The 20,245-nt window shown below is 44.4% G+C and overlaps 1 protein-coding gene across 2 annotated transcripts in view; it reads left to right on the forward strand.

The window, feature by feature from the left end:
• Positions 1 to 19,734, forward strand: part of LOC147891129 (trihelix transcription factor GT-1-like) — a 33,018-nt gene extending 13,284 nt beyond the window's left edge. For both annotated transcript variants that reach the window (XM_087390012.1, XM_087390013.1), the window contains exons 3-5: positions 16,836 to 16,970; positions 18,740 to 18,964; positions 19,102 to 19,734. In XM_087390012.1, the coding sequence (XP_087246138.1) occupies positions 16,836 to 16,970; positions 18,740 to 18,964; positions 19,102 to 19,322 (581 nt within the window). In that variant the 3' untranslated portion in view covers positions 19,323 to 19,734. The remainder of the gene's footprint in view (positions 1 to 16,835; positions 16,971 to 18,739; positions 18,965 to 19,101) is intronic.
• Positions 19,735 to 20,245: the final 511 nt, after the last annotated feature.

Consider the following 20,245-nt stretch of genomic DNA (forward strand, 5'->3'; position numbering starts at 1 on the left):
AGTATCGCAGCTACTTTCTGTGGATCCATTTCTACCTGCTCAGGAGTAATTATGAATCGTAAATATTCAAGTCTTACCATACACAATATAGTTTTCTTTTTATTTACATAAAGACTGGCTTTCCTCAAAGTACTGAACACTATTCTTAAGTGTTCATAATGCGCAGTAATACTTTTACTGAATACCAGAATATCGGCAATAAAGTGTACAAACTTTCCGATATACGGACGTAGTAAATCGTTCATAAGCATGACGAATGTAGCTGGAGCATTGGTAAGTCCAAAGGGCATTACCAAAAACTCATAATATCCAAACCTGGTTTTATGCACATCCTCGGCTCTAATACGGATGTGATGGTAGCCACACTTAAGATCTATCTTACTGAAAATTACGGCCCTATGTAATGCATCTAGCAAATCATCGATCCGAGCCATCGGATACCTTTGCTTAATAGTGATATTATTCAATGCTCTGTAATCTATACAGAGGCGAAAAGTATCATCTTTCTTCTTCTTTAATATCATTGGCGAAGCAAAAGGTGAGAAACTTGGTTGAATCTGCCCCAACTTGAGGTATTCTTCCAGTTGTCTTCGCACCTCCGCCTCTTCAGTAAAACTCAACCTATAGGGAGGCCTATTTACAGGTTCTGCCCCCGGGATATCTTATGCTGAACATTCTGCTCTAGAGGTAACCCACTCTAGAGGTAACCCATAAGGTAGCTCATCCCTAAAACAATCAGAGAACTCCTCTGTTATTTGATCAGCCAGCTTAGCCATCTCTCCATTTTGAGTAACATCAGTGCTAGCCGAAGAATCATCAACCGGCTCTACCGATGCTATACAAAGAAACAAAAACTCTTCTTGAGCTTTTCGGATTTCCATCATGGAAACCAACGGTCCTTGAGGTATATCCCTCTCACCTCGTAAGACATACAGCACATCATTCATCTTGAATTGATAAATGTGCTTTTTCCAATCTATGGCTGGATTCTTCCTAAAATGCGAAGCCTTACCCAGGGCTATGTCTGCATGAGCAAGCTTGGTCATTTCAAAATCAAGCTTCTCAGCATAGTCCTGAATTCGAAACTCTAACTGGGTAACCCTTTGGTCCCATACTTCAGTTGAACTTCCGTCTGCCATCCTGATTGTATATGCATAGTCAGATGGGCTAGTCTTTAGTTTCAGCCTCTTTACGAGCTTGGAGTTAATTACATTGTGCGTTGACGCTGAGTCAAACAACACAGTGACCTGATGATTGGCTACTTGCCCTTTCATCTTAATTAACTCCGTATCACTAAAGGTTGTATACCCTGTTGTTGCGGACTTTGACATGATATTATCAGGTGCACTAGTTACTAACTTAGCAAGAGACACACATAACAAAAAAGGTACTGACCTTTGAGAAGATCCTGCTAGCTGAATCTGCATCTGTTTTGCTCTGGGACTTCCCTCCATTTCCACGTCGCATTCTGAGACCATCATCTCAGCCATCCGACGGTCTTTGTTCCGTGGACAATCTTTCCATTGATGAGGCTGAAGGCAACTAAAACACAAGTCTTCTCTCCTCGCTTTTTCCCTTTGCTCTGGGTTTAAAGAAGACTTCGACCAAGCCTGGGCTGCCATTGGTGTTACTTTTCTTTTCATTCCAATGGTGGTACTTGATTTAGGAGTCTCAACTGGTTTCGCCTGCTTGGCTTGACCACTAGACTGTGAGGCTCCCCCTTTGCTAATCCACTTCTTCTTAAACCCAGTTTTTTTCGGGTACCCATACTGAGTCCCAACCTGCACAAACCCACTTGGTCTGTTCCCTTTTGCATCTTCATAGTTCAGGGCTATGGCAATTGCTTCATCTAGCGTGTTCGCATACATAGCCCGAACTTCCATCTTTATCCGATAATTCAATGCAAAGATAAAATCTTTTACTTGGATTGATTGAGATAGGGGTTCATCAACCTTCATTACACTTTCTCTAAACTTATCAGTGTTTTCTGCCACTGATAAATTTCTTTGACGAAGGTTTCGATACTGATCCCAAGCTCGGGATGCTTCGTCAGGAGGTAGGAAGTGTTTTCTAAATTCCTTTTTAAACCCCTCCTAGGTAGTGGATGCTACTCCATCTTTCTGCTGTTTTATCCACCACCTATCCGTTGCCTCATTAAACATATGGGTGGCCTTGCGGATTTTCTTCATATCATTCCCGATTTCACAAATGGCGAATGCCTCGTCCCATCTGTGTAACTAGGTGTCAATGATATCGGAACTACGGTCAGACATTCGACCAGAATACTTTTTTGGCCTATAATTGGCAATATTAGGAACCTTAGCCCTCCTAGGCTCGACCGTACGAACACTGGACTCCGGTTCCATCGGAGATTTGTCTTTCTCCTCACGAGATGGTCTGGCAGACGTACTATGCACCATTTTCCTGAGTTCAGACTGCCCCACATTTGTTTGTAACTTCCGCGCTAAAATCTGTTGCAAGGCATCCTCTAACATTGCAATTCTGCCAGACAGTGTATGACCTGTTGGGCGCGACACCTGCGGGGTCGGCTGGACTCTCGACTCTACGGGATCCATCTTGGAAGCTTCTTCTTCTACTTCCATTCAGGTCAATGGGATTGTGTGTGTTTGTTTTTAAAAAAATAAAAAATAAAAATAAATAAAACACCGCTTACAACTGTAATTACAAATTGAAAGTCCAACCTCCAATTTCACAGTTAACCAAATATATATCACACTGTAACTAAAACCACTTTTCCCTTTACTAGGGAAACTTCTGCAACCCAAATTAACTCAAACACGGAAGCAAACAAACTTAGAAGGCATAGAAAGCTCCCTGGTTATATCTTTGTTGCATGAAGAGGTCAACTAGTTCCCGTAAGCCACTCCAACACGCATTTATGACCAGCCTTGTGATCACTAACATGCTGTACTGTCATAACGTCCGAACCTTGCAGAGTAACTGAACCACAACCTCTGTTACGCTCCACCCTTTGGTGTTAGCAACGTACGTAACTTTCATGGATACCATGACTTGCAAAATCCAAAGTACTACGGTTTTTTTCTACACCCAGCATCGGTAACGTTGAAGGACCTCCACGTAATGCAGATATCCAGATTAATTTCCCTGGTCCTAAGCTAGCCCATGCTCACTGGCCCTTGTAATCCTGTCTTCGACGCCTTCAAATCAACGACAAGATACACGATACCACAAGATTACGACAGCTAGTCCCTTCCTGCGATATCCCGGAGTCCTGGTCCCGAAATCCTTTGCGTGATACCAAGTATGAACATGCAGCTTGGTTGTATCGTCGTCCGTCTCCTATTTCGTCATCAGCACTGCGATGACGTCCATGAACCGTACCCTCCTGTGACAGCTAATCCCGTGACCACCCGATAGCACAGCTGCGTCATTGCTTGCGGCAACTAATCCCGTGACCACCCGATAGCCCTCGTCGCGCGCCGTTCATCCACGCTACCTAGATATTCTGCGCTCTGATACCAAATGTTACCTCCCAATCTCGTTGCTTCCTGCGATATCACTGAATCACGGGCGAAGGCACCTAGTCTATCCTCCTAGCCAACCTCGTTGGTTGCAAGCTTATCTGCTGAATCATTAGATCATTACGTTTCGTGAAAGCTTTCTACTTGCATAATTCCAACAAGCCCCAAACTCCCTAGATGGATCTAGTATGCCACATGTCCTCAATTTAGGGTCCTTCTTTAATGCATCATTTACCCCTCTCTTGGGATATCTTTGAATTCATCTGCCCCTAGGCACATTTAATGCATTAAAGTCCCTTAGCCTTAGATGCACCTAGTCTAGTGCCATGTCACCCTCACCAAGGACCTTGACCTTTATTCCTTTTTGATCTTTTACATGAAGCCCAAACAAATATAATATAAACATTGATCCTTTAAAGGAAAATGCCGACTGACCCTTCCGAGGTCATGTTACCTCGACTTGAGCGTAACAACAGGTGACCGAACGACTCGACAAAGGTCACATTCGGCCCAGTCGTAGCCCTTTCGGATCTCCTGTACTACTTGTGGAAAAAAAGAATAAGTCAATGCGCCTGTGCATCGACTACCGAGCCCTCAACAAGCTAACTATAAAAAACAAGTATCCATTGCCTCGCATCGATGACCTCTTCGATTAACTTCTACACGCAATACAATTCTCAAAGATTGATCTTCGTTCAGGTTATCATCAAATTTGCATACGAGAAGGCGATGAGTACAAGACAGCTTTTCGAACAAAGTATGGACACTATGAATGTTTGGTCATGCCTTTTGGGTTAAACAATGCCCCGGCCACATTCATGACACTAATGAACGACATCTTTAGGCCTTTCCTCGATAAGTTCGTCATCGTTTACCTCGATGACATCCTCGTTTTCAGCAGATCCCTACATGAGCACAAACAACATCTTCACCAAGTTTTTGAAGTTCTCCGCGCAAATTCTCTCTACATCAACGTTGAGAAGAGTGAGTTCTTCAAGACCCAACTTGAATATTTGGGACATGTTATTTCAGCTCAAGGCATCTTTGTGGATCCCAAGAAGGTCAAGGTAATCCGAAACTGGCCTACTCCTAAGAATGTTCATGATGTCCGCTCTTTTCTCGGATTGTCAAACTTCTACCATACAAAGGTCTATCAGTTTTTCGAAATCGCTGCTCCTATGTCCGAATTATTGAAAAGCACAACAATTTTTTAATGGTTTCCTGAAACAGAGTATAGTTTCCAACAAATCAAGCAAGCACTCACTACCACACCAGTTATGGCTATTGCTGACCCAAACCTTCCATTTGAGGTCATGACCGACGCTTCTCACATCGCTACAGGAGCAGTCTTGATGCAAAGAAGGCAGAGTTATTGCTTTTGACAGCCATAAACATTCCGATATCCAAACCCGATACCCGGTTTATGATAAGGAGTTTCTTGCCGTTGTACATGCTTATCGCTCTTGGAAACATTATCTCATGGGAGCCGACTCGGTGGTCAAGACAGACAATCACTCTCTAAAGTATATCTTTACTCAGCCAGTCATGAACGCTCGACAAGCACGTTGGGTTGAGTTTTTGGCCAACTTTCACATGACCATTGGGTACATTCCAGCACTACGCAATGTAGTTGCAGATGCTCTCAGCAGGTTCACTCTAGCATCAGCTATGGTAATCTCTACATTATCTGTGGATGTTCCGAATTCATTCAAAGGGAAGTATTTCAATGATAAAGACTTCGGCACAGCAGTACAAGTTCTTTCAAAAGATCAACCTTCGACTTCCGAATAGAAGATTTTCTCATCCTATTCTTATACGGATGACCTTATGTATTATCAAGATGGCGGCTGTGTACCATATGACAAGGATGTTCGACATCTTTTGTTAAAAGAGCATCATGTAGTTCCTTATGCTGCCCATCTAGGCATCAACAAGACTTATAGGTTACTCAGTGCAACATACTACTGGCCTCAGATGAAAAGCGACGTCATCAAAATGGTTACATCTTGCTTATCTTGTCAACAAATGAAAGCAAGCCGACGACTTCCAGCAGGACTTCTTCAGCCTCTTCCAGTTCCAACTGAAAGGTGGGAAAGTATTTCCATGGATTTCATTACAACACTACCACGATCCTCCCGAGGTAACACTCAAATTATGGTAATTGTTGATCGACTGTCCAAAATGGCACACTTTGTTGCTTGCAAAAGAAGTGCACAGGACATCGCCAAACTCTTCATACAACACATCTTCCGACACCATGGATTGCCCAAGAATATCGTATCCGACAGAGATCCTAAGTTTACCAATCACTTTTGGATTTCACTGTTCGAATCTTTGGGTACAACTCTACTGTTCAGTTCAGCTTACCACCCAGATTCAGATGGCCAGACTGAAAGAGTCAACCAAGTTCTGGAAGAAATGCTTCGACATTATATTCAGTCACGCCTAGCAGCTTGGGAAGAGTATCTATCACTCCTTGAGTTTGCTTATAATAACTTTTTCCATAGTGCCATCAGCATGACTCCATTTCAAGCAGCTTATGGACACACTCCGATTGTACCAGTGAATTTTGTACTTCAACATTGAGTGGCCCTAGCTGATCAACTGGTTCAAGAAATGGAATACATTCTACTCCAAGTCAGGGATCATATGCGAAAAGCGCAAGAGCGGTATCAACGGTCTGCCAACACACATAGATGTCACCTGAAATTTGACACTGGTGACATGGTGCTATTATTTGTAGCCCCACATCGCTATGAGACGGTTAAGTCTGTGTTTCCTAAGTTGTGACCAAGATACTATGCACCGCTTATAGGTGTTTGATGACAAGTTGGAAAAATAGCATGCATATCCTTCTTCAGAGCAGCTCACTCTTGACCTTTGGCAAAAGAGGATGGCACACATTAGTGTCAAAACTTTTGCACTTTAAAAAGGCGTAATATGATGGATGCATTAGATCGAGGTACAACCACATGCCATTTTGAGAGGGTTGCATGTGTGGTAGTATGCAGGGACTTGCATTTCAAAATATAAGCATAAGAGAACTAAGGGTACCCTTTGAGCTTATACACTGAGATATTGTTGGGCTTGAGAACACAACTTTACTTGGTGGCAAAATATGTCCCACCTTTCATTGTTGAAATCTCTAGAAATTGTGGTTCTATTTCGTAATGAAGTTCATAGACTTCATGGCCAAAAGTTACTAAGGGGAAGAGAGGCAAGGAGTTCACCATGTCATGCAATAGGATAGGTATAAACAACAATTTACAGATTCCTACATTGCACAAGAGAAAATAGTTGTAGAGTGAAAGAACATGCATCTCATAGAGGCAACCGGGTGCGTATGTGATTAACAAGCGAAGTAAGGTCATCTCACCCTAAGTAGCATGATCAAGCAAGAATTCTGTGACATTCCAGAGGTTTTGGGTGCGGTCATGTGCCAAAGAATTGAGACAAAAGCTGTATGATGAGGTTTGCAAACACATCTTTATTCACTACACTGAGTAATACCTACATGTTGAGAAGAGGGAGCAGAGACATGTCTATGAGAAAGAACAAAAGAAGGCTTTACAAACGTTTGCAAAAGACCAAAAATTCAAATCGCCAAAATTGGAATGCATGAAGCATCTCTGAACATATTATAAAAACATAACTATTTCAAACACTCACATAGTATGGCCATCATAACTTGTAGTTGAAGGGTGCTTTTCCTCTGTGAATAGCCCTTTTACCCTCTTTCCTTGCTTCCTTTACTTTGATGAGTTCCATGGTTCTTTGTTTAAGATGATGTTTGCAGAGTGACTACTTGTGAGTTTGCCTAATAATCTTTTTTTTTGCTAACCTGTTTCTGCAAAAAACTAGAGTGTGTGACCTCTTTTGAAGAACTTGAGTATGCCTTCATAGTTTTAGTGGTGGTTGCTGCTATAAGCAAAGAATAAATTTGAATAATAAACTAAATATGATGTCACCCTGAACTACTCCCACTCCACCATAGGCGATGGGAGTGATAGTGTATCCTTCCATGTCTATGGCATGATGCCAAATGGAGAAGATAAGAAGAGGCTTTGTTGCAACGATGATCCTAAGGTCTCTGATCCATGTTGAGAAGGGAAGTGATGGAGGAAGAAGCAGAGGAGTGGGGGAGGCGGTGAGGGAGCATGAACTCCCTCACTGCACGGCGTCCAATAGGTCCCTGCCCATTGGCTTTATTTGAGTGCTGATCTTGTCTTGACCAGTAGAAACAAGTTATGTACAGCCTACAGGGAAGAGATGTATTATATTACTGTATTATCGTTTCAACAACTGCTTGCTTGCCTGCTGTGCTTTGCATTTCTTGTATTTTGGTCTCTGTCGCTAGTCGAATCTTGAGTTCTCGGATCTCGTGCTATAGAATGAAAATCTGCTTCTTGGGTGCTGGTTAGGTCATCTTTGATGAATCTTGTCAAAGTGGGACTGAGGTAAGAGCTGTTATAGACGAGTAGGACTGTCTGCTTGCGGCTTTGGCTTGGAATGCTCACGTTTGATGCCTTTTTTTGTGTGTTGGCGCTCCAAATTGATGTTCATCCTTGAGTTGGTCAGAGTGGGGGAAAGAAAGGGGGTCCTCCCATCTCCCCTCTAGTAGGTAGACTGGATGTTTAAAAAAACAAAAAAGAGAAAAGAAATTTCTAGTAATGTTTGGACAACTCAACCATACAATTCAGCTATCCCTGAGGAGCTAACCATGAGAAACAAATCAGAAAAAACTGGCTGAAAGAAGACCAACCTATTTCTAGATAACCCAACTCCCTACGTAGGGAAACTTTGAAACAGGGGCTAATAGCCAAGGAGGGGGACTATACAACCAATGAATCCCTCGTGGCGTAAGAGTGTAAAAAATGTATGCAGGCCAAGCCTTGTAGAAATGCGCCCGCCTTTCAGCGGTTGCTCTAGAATCTGATGTCCTGTGCTCCCGAGTAGCACGCAGGGTGTAGATGATGTCTTGTCAGATGGCAACCAAAGTGGCCGCAAGTGAAACGTGGTGCTCGCCCATCACTAGGCTGCTGTGTGCACCCCAGATGTTCCACATCGTGATGCTAGCCACTGTTTTTAGAGAGGAAAGAGGACGATGTCGAGCAGCTGGGATCGCCTCATGTAGCTCAATCCTATGCATGTTCTATCCATGTATCTTGTAGGCTGGGGACACCTCATCAATGTGGAAGGCATGGCCCCCCTCTGTCAAATAGGCTGTCATACAAGTCTTGCTGTATCCTCTGCAACCGAGCCAGAACCCTTAGGGACCCCAGCCAGATCCTCTAAGTACTAGCACAACTCCATAAGCAATGCGGGATTGTCTCCATAACTCCGTTAGGGAAGCAATGGCATTGCCCATCCACCCTCATCTATTCCAGCCAAGGGCCTATGGGCAAGCTCTTGTGGGCGATCGACCAGAACTAATAAGAGATCTTTTGTGGCCGCAAGATGGACCATTAGCGCATCCAGAATCTAGATCTGACCTCATGAGGCACTTACGGCTCAGCCAATCTCTCTCTCTCTCTCTCTCTCTCTCTCTCTCTCTCTCTCTCTCTCTCTCTCTCCACGCCGCTGCCTCCATCCTATGTGTGTCGTATAAGAAAAGAAGGCCACCTCCTCCACTCACTCTATGTGGCCTACGCTATGGAGCTCCTCTGTCCCTGTGAAGAAGCCAATAGATTTGGTCCGATTGGTTTGGGCCCCAGAGGCCTCACATTAAATAGCCAAGCCTCCCCTGACCGTCTCCAAGCTTGTTGCTGATCCCTCCACATAAAGGGCCGTGTCATTTGCGAACTCTGAATCCAGTAGCTTGGAAGCCTCATCCCAGCATAGTTACTGCGGAACGGGAACGTTCTTGGAACGTCGAATGCTAGAACGGGAGTGGGAACGGGAACGTCGGGGAACGCCACGTCATATGACATGTTAGCATATGACATAAAATGACAAAACATTTAAAATATCCAAGATCAAACTTTAAAGTCTTAAACATTAAAAATTTAAAGACTCCAGAGTCCAGACTCCAAATTGAAACTGAAAAGAAAGTACATTTGCATGAGGATATATAATAGCTGAAAATACAAAACCGGAAAATACAAATTGAAATTGAAAAGAAAGTACATTGTAGGAGCACACAGGGAACGGGCGTTCTGCCCTACGTTCCAGCACATTCCGGAACGTTCCGCCTGATAGACATGTTCCGCTCCCGTTTCACCCGTTCCGGGCATGCCTGTAGCTCCGGACCGGTGTTCCGGCGTTCCAGGAAGGCGGAACGCCGTTCCGCGGTAACTATGCATCTCGGTCAGTTGTGCAGCCTGGTAGCGTAGAAAATAACCCTGTGGGGCAACCCTATTGTATTGAGTAAGAAAGAGAAAAGGCCTCTCCCTTGTGGCCATCAATAAGCACATGCTAGAGCTCCCTGCATAAAGAGTCCATATGTCTGAAAACCCCAATCTGGACATAGTGCCCCTCAGGGGAAAGACCACTCCACCTTGTCGTATGCCTTCTCAAGATTCGAGAGGAGGATAGCTAGAGGGTGTGACTGCTCCTGGTCCCAATCCACCGCCTCCCAAAAGGTGGAGATATTGTTCAGGATGCTACGCTGCTGGATGAAACCGGTCTGTGTGTCTTGAATGATGTTAGAGTGTTGAGGTCTCAACCGCAAAGTCAATACCTTAGCTAAGATCTTGTATCCAAGAGGCTGATAGGTCTCCACTGGCAAATGTTTGATCTGTCTCCCCCCTTCCAGATCAAGCAAATCCAACCCTAGCTTGAGGACTGAGGAAGTGAGCCCGAATCAAAGATTCCTTAGAACGCCCGTCGTAGGAGCTCCCAAAAACTCCAGAAGAATGTTGGGGTCAAGCCATCCTCCCTAAGGCACTTATGAGGAGGGAGGACCGTGAGGGCCTCCCAAAGCTCCTCATTAGTGAACATCGCCTCTAACTATCTGCACAAGCACGGCGGGACAATTGATGGAACCTAATCTCACATTGCCTCTCGGGCTATAAGAATCGAGGGAGGCTCCTTGGGCTACATGAATCCATGGAGACTCCTTGGGCTACAAGAGTTGAGGGAGACTCCTCGGACTAGAACAGTTGGCGATAAAAGTCTAGTCATCTCAAGAATCTCCTGAGGATCTATGTTCATTTTCCCCTACGCATCACGCAAACACTGAAATTGTGTCCCAATTGAATGTGGCTTAACGGTCTGGAAGAATTGTCGGGTCATCTTGTCTCTCTACTGTACCCATTTGGCTCGAGGCGCATTGGACCTCCGTGGCACGGAGATCACTCCTCACACTCTCATAGCGGTTGTTGAGCGATTGCATCCAAGGAAGAACGGGTATGTTCCAAATTCACTGACCAGAAGCCGTGTGTCATGTGTGACCGTTTTTTTCAAGCTACTGGAATATCGAAAAACAAAGTTCCCATTCTTCTATATTTGTATATCAAAGACTTATCTTATACTATGTGAACATACCAGCTGAGCATGCTTTGGAAGATCTCTGCAATCCTAGGAAGTTTTCTCATTGTGGTGGTACTGCTGCTAACACTCGATCATTCTCAGCACAACAAAATAATGGTAGTAGGCATATTGTGTGTATTCGTCAGCAGCGGAGCGTAGATCTTGTTGGAGTGAGACTGGACTTCCTCACTGCTCCTTTGTATCGCACCTGCCACCCAGGATGCCCACCACTCTGCAGCTAAACTAGCCTACAACATGCTAGCTTAGGTCTAGTTCAACAGCCTAGTAATGTAGAAATGGCAGCAAATGAATGCAAAGGTAAAGGACTGCATGTAGGTTGCAGAAATTCATGAGCTGAACCATCAAAGTATCTGGACTTGTGTGTAGATCCATAACCAGTGAGGGGCTGCACGAGCAATAGTTCTAGGAAGGGAGACTCCTAGGCTAGGAGGAAACATCTTAGTTCAGCCTAGAGCTAGTCAAGCTCAGCTGTAAATAAGTTATCACAAGATTGCATTAAGAATGAATGTGTACATAGTACAGTAGGGCCCCCTTTTATAGGTGTGGTAAGGCTGCAAGATTTTGTTTATAAAGGCTTGGAAAGTGGCTGGGGCATTGGTGAGGCCAACTGCCATCACCTTGAACTGATATAATCCCCTTTCAGTTCTAAAAGCTGTCTTGGGTTCATCCTGCTCTCTCATCCTTATCTAATGATAACCCAACCTAAGGTTTATCGTGGTGAAGTATTGGGCTCCCTTCAATTCATCCAAGAGATAGGGACATGAACCCTGTTCTTTATAGTTATCTTGTTGAGATCTCTGTAATCAATACACGTCCTGTATCATCCATCTTCTTTTTCACCAAGAGGACAGGTTAGGCAAAGGGGGATTGGCTGTGGGAGATGGTCACTTTGGGCTCCACCTGGTCGGGGCCTAGGACAAGGGTCGGTCCTGTCCCTATAGTCAGCCCATTTTTACCTACAAAAGGGCCTATAAAAGGGCCCCTCCCATCCTCATTTCTCATTAGCCACTGAAGCCAAACAAGCAAGAGGTGCCAAGAGGGCTACCAGAGATGGACCTGTGTACCATGATGGTGTGCGGAAGCGGAACCAGACTTGGTGGAGCAAGAGCCACTGGATGAAAAGCCAGGATAGGATTTCGACATCGAAGTGTTCCAAAGGACTACGACCCAGGAGTCACTGGAGCATTGTCATTGACGTGTTGGCATTGGGCTGAGATGTGTCGGTGAGAGGGGGTGTTGGAAAGGTCACCTCCCCATCTGTACAGACGAAGAAGTGCTTCTATTGTGACACGCCAGGACATTTTGCGAAGGACTGCAGAAAGAAGAAGGCGGATCAGAAAAACAAAAGGAAGGAGTCCGACTCAGATTCAGAGGGTGATACAAAGGCCAAAGCAAATGTGGTAATCGAAGAGTTGTGGTCGACAAGGAGTCAGAGACCTTTGTGAAGGTGACGGACAGCATGGAGTGCTTGGTATCTTCCATGTGCGTGGCTGTTGACACTGACACGAGGTGGATTCCATGGAGTGCCTTGGGGTCTCATGTTGATATGGATGCTGTACTTCAGAAGGAGATAGTACAGGATTACACAGGCTATTGGTGTGTGCCTCAATGAGGTGCATGGTTTGCTTTCAGAGCAAGCACACAGGCAGTACGACGATCTGGCATGTGCTTGGTGTCCTTTATTTGAGCCTTTATAGCATGCTGTGGAGAGACTTTGCTCTTAACTTGTCTCAGGTAAAGCGAGATTGGAAGGAATTGGCCTCCTTCGAAGGCAGAGGGGGAAGTGTGGGTGCTTCTTCAAATCTCGGACGCAGATTGTTGGAAGGTGATGGACAAGGTGTACTGAAGCCAGAAGAGTACCTGCTTGAGAGCTCAGTGAGAGTTCATGGTCCAGGTTATTTGGAGATATTCATTTGTTGCAGACCTTGCCAAAGGAAGGACAAGTTGAGAGCATGGTGCCTGGAAGACTCCAGGTTGTTCACTCATTATGAGGGGGACAACTAGAAGATCATGACAGCTAGATTGCTCGCGTTCGAAGGCATTGTGCTCATCTTGAGCTTGTGTCTTGCCCACTACTTGGTGGAGGAATATTATTAGAGTTCTCTCTCTTGTTTACGCTGTTCATACTATATCTTTTGAGTGAGGTATTCAAGTGTGGTCTGCATCATTGAGTGTGAGATGGAGCTGTTCTTATTCCACATAGGTTCTGAGGATAGAGAGATTCTTTCCTTCATTTCCAACATTGTATCAAAGCACGGTTCTCAGCTCTAGACGCTCTCACATCCAAGGAAGGAGTTCTTCTTCACGAAAGCGACTCTGATTCGAATTAGGTTTGCAGAGTTCTACTCATCTACCGCACGCTCTATTTGGAGGTTCTTTGCTATGTGAAATTCGCAGTAGACATGTCGAAGTCAGAAACCTCTTCTGCCATTGCTCTTCCTTCCTCCTCCTGTAGTCATGTTCACTCTTATACTATCCCCAACTTTGGAGAGTCCGGAAAGTTGGATGGGACTAATTATCCCATTTGGAAGGTAAAGATCCGGAGTCACCTTATGGCTCGAGAGCTATGAAAGCTTACAAGGGGAGTGGACGCGAAGCGGGAGGATGTTCTAGACAACAAGGGCAGGATTCTTGAGCTGGTGGATAGAGATGAACTCAAAGCATGGGAGGATAGAGATGCCCGGGCCTTGGCTTTAATCATAGGGATGACGGCGGACTTTGTGATTCCTCGTATCTAGATGGCAGATACATCAGTGGATGCATGGGCCACTGTGAAGGAGGTGCACGAGACAGATAGCAATTCTCCTATATTGACTCTACAACACCAGCTTCTCAATATGAGCATAGACGAGGGAGAGTCGGTACATGACCACTTGACGAAAGTCAAAGTGGTACGAGATCAACTGGCATCGGTTGGTCAAAAGGTGGGACTCTAGTTGGTTGGTACTGCTGACACTTGGGATGTTACCGCGTAGCTTCAAGGGATTCGTGACCACTGTGACAGTAGGAGAAAGTAACAAGCCCCTTCTTCTTTTGAAGTAGGAGGAGCCTTAGACACACGGCCAATGTCACTACTTGGAGAGCATAGAGCACTGCTCCGATCATGTAGCGAGTAATAACAAGGAGGCTTGGTATGCGGACAGTGGTGCCTCAAAACACAAGTCCAAGAGGAAGGAGTGGTTCAATACCATGGAGGAGACCATCCCGACCCGAAGGTGACCGTGGAGGATAGTCGGACATGCTCGGTAAAGGAGGTAGGCAGTATTCTGTTCATCACCACAGTGGGAGAAGAAAAGGTAATATCCGGTGTGGTTTGTTCCAAATCTTTGCAAGAATCTGCTCTCTATGAGTCAAATGGATAAACATAAGATCTCAGTACTCTTCGAAAATGGAGAAGTCACCATTAATTTCAAGGAAGATGGACAGGTGGTGGCCCAAGGTGTCGAGGAGGATGGCTTATATGGGTTGTTCATGGGGACCGGCACTCAAAGATGTGGCATGAAAGGTTTGGTCATGCCAATTACAGTACTCTTACAGAAATGCAAAGTCGAAGATGGTGGAGGGACTTCCACCTATCAGAGGCGTCGATAAAGTCTGCCAGGCTTGCTTGGAGGGCAAGCAACACCGTGAGCTATTCCCACAAGAGGCTACATTGAGGGCTAAGGGACCATTGGAGCTGGTCCACTCCGACATTTGCAGGCCAATGTCAACAAACTCATTTGAAGGTTAAAGGTAGCCTCTTTTATTTGTGGCCCCCTCCCTAGTCGGCCCATTTTCGCCTACATCAGGGCCTATAAAAGGTCCCCCTTCCCTCCTCATACTCATCAGCCACTGAAGCCAAACAGGCAGCATGGAGCAAGAGTAGGAGTGTTCTCAGACTTTTAGTTATCGAGCCCTTTGCTGGTTTTCTTGTGCTCATCTTGAGCTTGTGTAACCAGCCTTTGGAATCTCCAAAGGGTAGTGAACAGTTAATAACCAGCAAATACTTAATTTCCAGTCACTTAGAACTTTCCACAGCAAACCAAAACAACTTAGGAAACAACACCCAAGAGCTAGATCACCCTCGTCCAGCACCAAACACTAGATTAGCCCTAAACTTAGCGCCCCTTTCGATATTTCTTTATCTTTTATTCAGAAGGCATTTTCATACAAAGAAAGCACCGTTGTGTGTCAGCCCAAAGACAGCCAACTGAATAATCCGTTCACAGGCACTTCCATCCTGCTGTGTAATCACAGAAAAGGCATCCCAGTCCAGTGCAACATCCCATGGCAGCCCTTCTTCCAATTTTGGCCAAGGGTTCTAACCTGGCAGCTTTGATACCTGTCAAGAGAGTCCTGGCAGCAGAGAAATCAGACAAATCTGTCTTGGCAGCTCTAATACCCTTCAAGGGAGTTATGGCAGGAAAGAAATCAGCCAAGTCTGTCCTAGCAGCTCTGGTACCCTTCAAGGGAGTCCTGGCAAGACAAAGACCAGCAAAACAACCAACCTTGGATGTTTCTGGCACACAGAAAGGCTAGCTGCAACAAGGCAATAGGATCCGAAGGTTCTAAGGCAGTAGGAAAACTTCCGGAAAGAAATCAACAGATCGGAAGACGCGAGAAACCCTGGAAGAGCAGCAAGTATGAAAACGAATCTACCTCTGGCACCTTGGCAGGTGAAAATCAGCAAAAAGCAACCCTGGAAATGTGCTGGAGGGAAATCGCCAACCCTGGAAGCCCTAGATGGCCCTGGCAGATGAGAAATCCTGAAGGTGACCTGTTGGAAGACACCGGAGCAGCCCAGATAGATGCAAAGCTGGAAATGAACTAGCGAATTGCAATTTCACAAATCAACTCTGGCTCCTGCAACCTGCGAATCAGCTCGATCAGCCCTGGAAGCATGTAGAACAGTGAATCAACCCGCCTGAGAACTGACACAGCCCTGGATGAGTGCACCAACAGCAAACGCCTGTCCTGGACGGCACTCTGATGAATTGCGATTTCAGCAAACAGCTCCCGGGAAGGCCCTGGTGAATTGCCAATTCATGTAACAGCTCCTGGGAAGGGCGATTTTGCAGTCTGGGACCTGGCAGGGCTCCTGGCTGACGGCAAATGAGAGAAACTGGCTCTTGGAAGGTGTGTGGATAGTTGGGGAGCAGGAAAAACGAGATTCTGATCTGAGATGCAGCTGAACCAGCCCTGGCTTAGCCCCCAATCCACTCGAGCGAAGAATAGCTGCCTTTGCTTGCCCTTTAAGTCACTGGATTTTTACCCCTCTCTAACTCTCAGATCCTTTGCCTTGACCCATGGAATTAATTGCACTGAAGTGTGCTTGACAAATTTAATCAGTTTGAGGCCAGGTCAGGTTGTGAGGAATATTCCCTTGTGCTAAGATCAATGACATTGATCAATAAGGCTATTGCATGTCTGTCGTGCTGTTTTCTCTAAACTTGAGATCTTCTTCAAATGGCAGCAGCTGGTGGATGAAATTCTCGATATCCTTGGTACATTTGCCTCCAGCTTTTCGTCACAGTTTCTTGTGTGTCATTGTCAGTAGGTACTATACTAGAGTGATGAGCTTTTCTGTGGTGGTTAATTTTAGGAAGCTTTCCAACTCCCCCAATCCCTCACTTTCATGCTGATAATGGAGCTTGTAAGGGCTAGCCACTTACTCAAGGATGTCTTCTTTATTTGATACCTGTGTCCAACACAGAAATCTCCTGTGTGTAGTTATGCTAAGCCATGCCTCTTGAAACTAATTTACTGTACACTGTCCTGAAAGTTAACTATGGCAAGAGGCAACTTTTGAAATGGATTTTTGTTTCATAACACCATCTGAACATTTTCTTCCCTTGGTTGCAGATTCTGGGAAGGGACCTGCCACATTGGATAGACAGTTGGATGGTAATGGACATATTGCAGCTTCTCTTTTATCAAATGATTCCACCCTTTCAAACTGTGCAAATCCTCACATGTGGAGGGATACTTCTGCCAACGGTATGGTCTGAGACCAGCAGGGGCTAATATATTGCAAATTTTTTAAAGTTCTATGCTTTTACTTGTGCCAGGGAATATGTTTTGACAGAGTGTCTGCACCTGAGAGGAATTTGAGCAGGTGGTAAATAATTCAGAAAACTCAAGTGCGGAGCTTTGAACAAGCATTTCCCAGCCTCAGATGATGTCACGTGTTCTGCTTTCTCTTCTCCCCTATAGTTTTCCTCTTTTTTCTCCCTCCCCATATTTTTTCTTTTGTTGTAACAGTTACCCCTCTATCTGTCACCATCTCTCACCAGGCTTATGCTTGGCTTACCAATAAGAACTAAGTGCTCTTCAAAGTTGGTTTCTCCTTCTATAGAAACCAACCCCCCCTCCTTGGCCCCCATCTTTCATCTCTCTCTCTCTCTCTCTCTCTCTCTCTCTCTCTCTCTCTCTGTCTGTCTCCCCCCAATCAGCATATTTGATACCTATTGCAAATGTATTTTCTTCTGTTCTTTAGGTGATGCTTTATAGCACTTCATACCGGTTTTGAACTTTTTTTAAAAGAGAGTTTGATTGAGTATGCATGTGCTTTTTAAGTTAGGAATGTAATTTTGCATCTTTGTAGGAAGCAGTGCATAAGTGTAAGAGGTTGAGAGGTAGAGAGAGAGAGAGAGAGAGAGAGAGAGAGAGATTTTATTCCTGTTTTTTGGTCGATTTTGGTTTCTTGATTTGTTTGTTTATTTTTGCTTAGTCACCTTCTTCCTTTCTTCTTTATTTCTTATTTTCTTTTGCTTTTCGTATTTTAGTAAGCATTGGGTTTGCCCAAGAGACTCCACAGGTCTTTAGAAACCCAGTATAGCTGCTTATGCTTGGGCACTGATGACGACGCAAGTGTTGCTTTGCTTGCTAAGCATTCCTCCCTTTTGTTTTTCAAAAAAATTGTTTCCTCATTTTTCTTCTCTTTCGTTCTCTCTTTTATTTTCTTTGTAGAATTCTGGACTATAGACAACAAAAGATCTAAATTTGTACGATTGGATATATTCTAGTCTTACAAAGGGGTGTGTGTGTGTGTATAATATATATATATATACATAATTTTTAATTGGGAAACAAATTTGTCTTGATAAACAAAAGGCATTTGATTTGCATGGGAACGGTGCGCATCGCCTGAAGGTGGAAACAGGCAGGTGGTGTTATTAGAATCTAGATGGGAAGAAAGGACTTGTAAGCTTTGCAAATAGGGCAATGGATGAAAAAGAAGCTTATGTACTGCTCTGTTGCACATTAGAACACTGGCCACTTGCAGCAGCTCACTCTGTCTAGCCTTTTCTAGCGGCCCAGAAGCTGTTAGCAGCTACAAGTGATGACCTTAGAGCATAGGAGAAAAACAGCATACTTTGAAATTAGATAGGTAGTTTGGCAGGACAATGGACTGGCTATTTTTGGCTGCAATGAGATAATGATTGTTATGCATGTCTTGTTTTGTCCCATGGATTCTGTTGTCTCCCAACAGCATTGATATTGCTCTCTCTCTGTCTCTCTCTCTTTCTCTCTCTCTGTTTCTCCCCCTGTCCCCCTCCCCCCCAAACACAACTCCTCGCTCTCTTGGCTTTTGAGTCTCAGTTCTCCTGTGTTGCCATTTAGCTTTTCTTTGTTTCAAGGTGCTGTTACAAAGTGGATATATAGTTGCCATTTTACTAGTAGCTTTTCTTTGTTTCAAGGTGCTGTTACAAGTGAATATATAGTTGATGCAAGGCTCATTGATAGGCTACATGGGGTTATTGTAGGTGGCGAACGCCATTCACCTGCTGGAAGAGTCATTGTTGTAAGATCAGGTGGACTCTCAAGGAGGATTGGAATCGATGGCACAGCTGAATCAATAAAAGAAGCCATAAGACATGCTTTTGGTCTTCGTTCAAAAAGAGCAATATGGCTGGAGGATGACGATGGCATTATCAGGTGCTTTGACCGTGACATGCCGGTTGGAACTTACAATCTTAATATTGATAGAGGTAAGCTCATGTGCTGATAAGAATTTACAAAACTTGATGGAGATAAATTCACTGCTGCTAAAACTCGCAGTTCATGCGATGATGAAGGTATGGGATTCTGAAATTTCAGACCTTTTTAAATGTCATTTCTATCTCAGGCGTGACAGTAAAGGCTTGCATCTATGATGGCAATGAGTTGACTGGAGCTGCAGAAGAAAGAGTCTTGTATAGTGAAGATGATCTCCGTGAGTTTCTTGCACGCCGAGGCTGGACAGGTTTACGAGAGGTGGGTGGATGTAGGGATATAGACAGCATCGATGATCTGCAGCCCATGAGTACTTATCAACGTGGAGGTATCATCCTTAGTACCAGTCTCTGACCTTATTAATGTTTTTATCAAATCTCAAATCGGGATTGATTGGCACTACAGCCAGGAGCTTAAGTATACTGGAGGTCTCCCTCAAATTATACAATTTGTCTGTGGTGTTTCATTTGAAACACAGGTCAAATTTGGTGAGACTCTTGGCTAACAGTTTGTACATTTATAGCAGGAAGGAGGATGTTGAATCTAAAAATAATAGGAAGTTTAAATTGAAACATTCAAACATCAAGGCCTTGCAGTTACACTAGGAAGTATGTCGTAATGCTACTTCTTTGTAGGCTGACATGTTTTACATGTCAAATTGAAGTAGGCTTGACTTGCATTAATATCTTCATATTGTATCTGGTTGCTTTAACGAGTTTACTCCTTTCCATTGGTTCAAAGGCTCCCACAATAAGGGATGAATGGAATCTAGAGGTGAGTCATCTCTGCTTTGAATTGAAATTTTGTTCTGAAGAAATAAGTGGGCTTTGGATTTCTTGTTTTGTTTATCAAGAATGCACTGACCCACTCCACAGGAACTATCTATCTTCCTCTGCTGTCTCTATTTGGTGGTTTATATGCCCCCCCCCCGCCCCCCCCCCCTCCCGCCCCCTGGCCCTTCCCTTCTCTCTCTCTCTTCTCTCTCTCTCTCTCTCTCTCTCTCTCATATGATTTCCTGGAAAACCTCACTATTCTTTATCATATACAGTATCTTATACCTTTCTCCTCATGGGTGTGTATCTAGCCATCGCATAGATGCAGCTTATCCTGAAACTTAATGTCTTGCTCTCATGAAAGAATCTTTCTTTATGCAAAGGTATTGTAAAAATTTCAGATGAATCATGATCTTACATGGTAGCTAAATTTTTGTGGCTTTTGCAGCCTATCTCCCACAGGTGGGTGCACTGGTTTTAGGTATGGGGCTCAGCATATTAAAC

Source organism: Dipteris shenzhenensis, chromosome 18, assembly GCF_047967505.1.
Source record: "Dipteris shenzhenensis isolate YYH24624 ecotype China chromosome 18, Dip_SZ_1.0, whole genome shotgun sequence".
In the NCBI taxonomy this organism is placed as follows: domain Eukaryota; kingdom Viridiplantae; phylum Streptophyta; class Polypodiopsida; order Gleicheniales; family Dipteridaceae; genus Dipteris; species Dipteris shenzhenensis.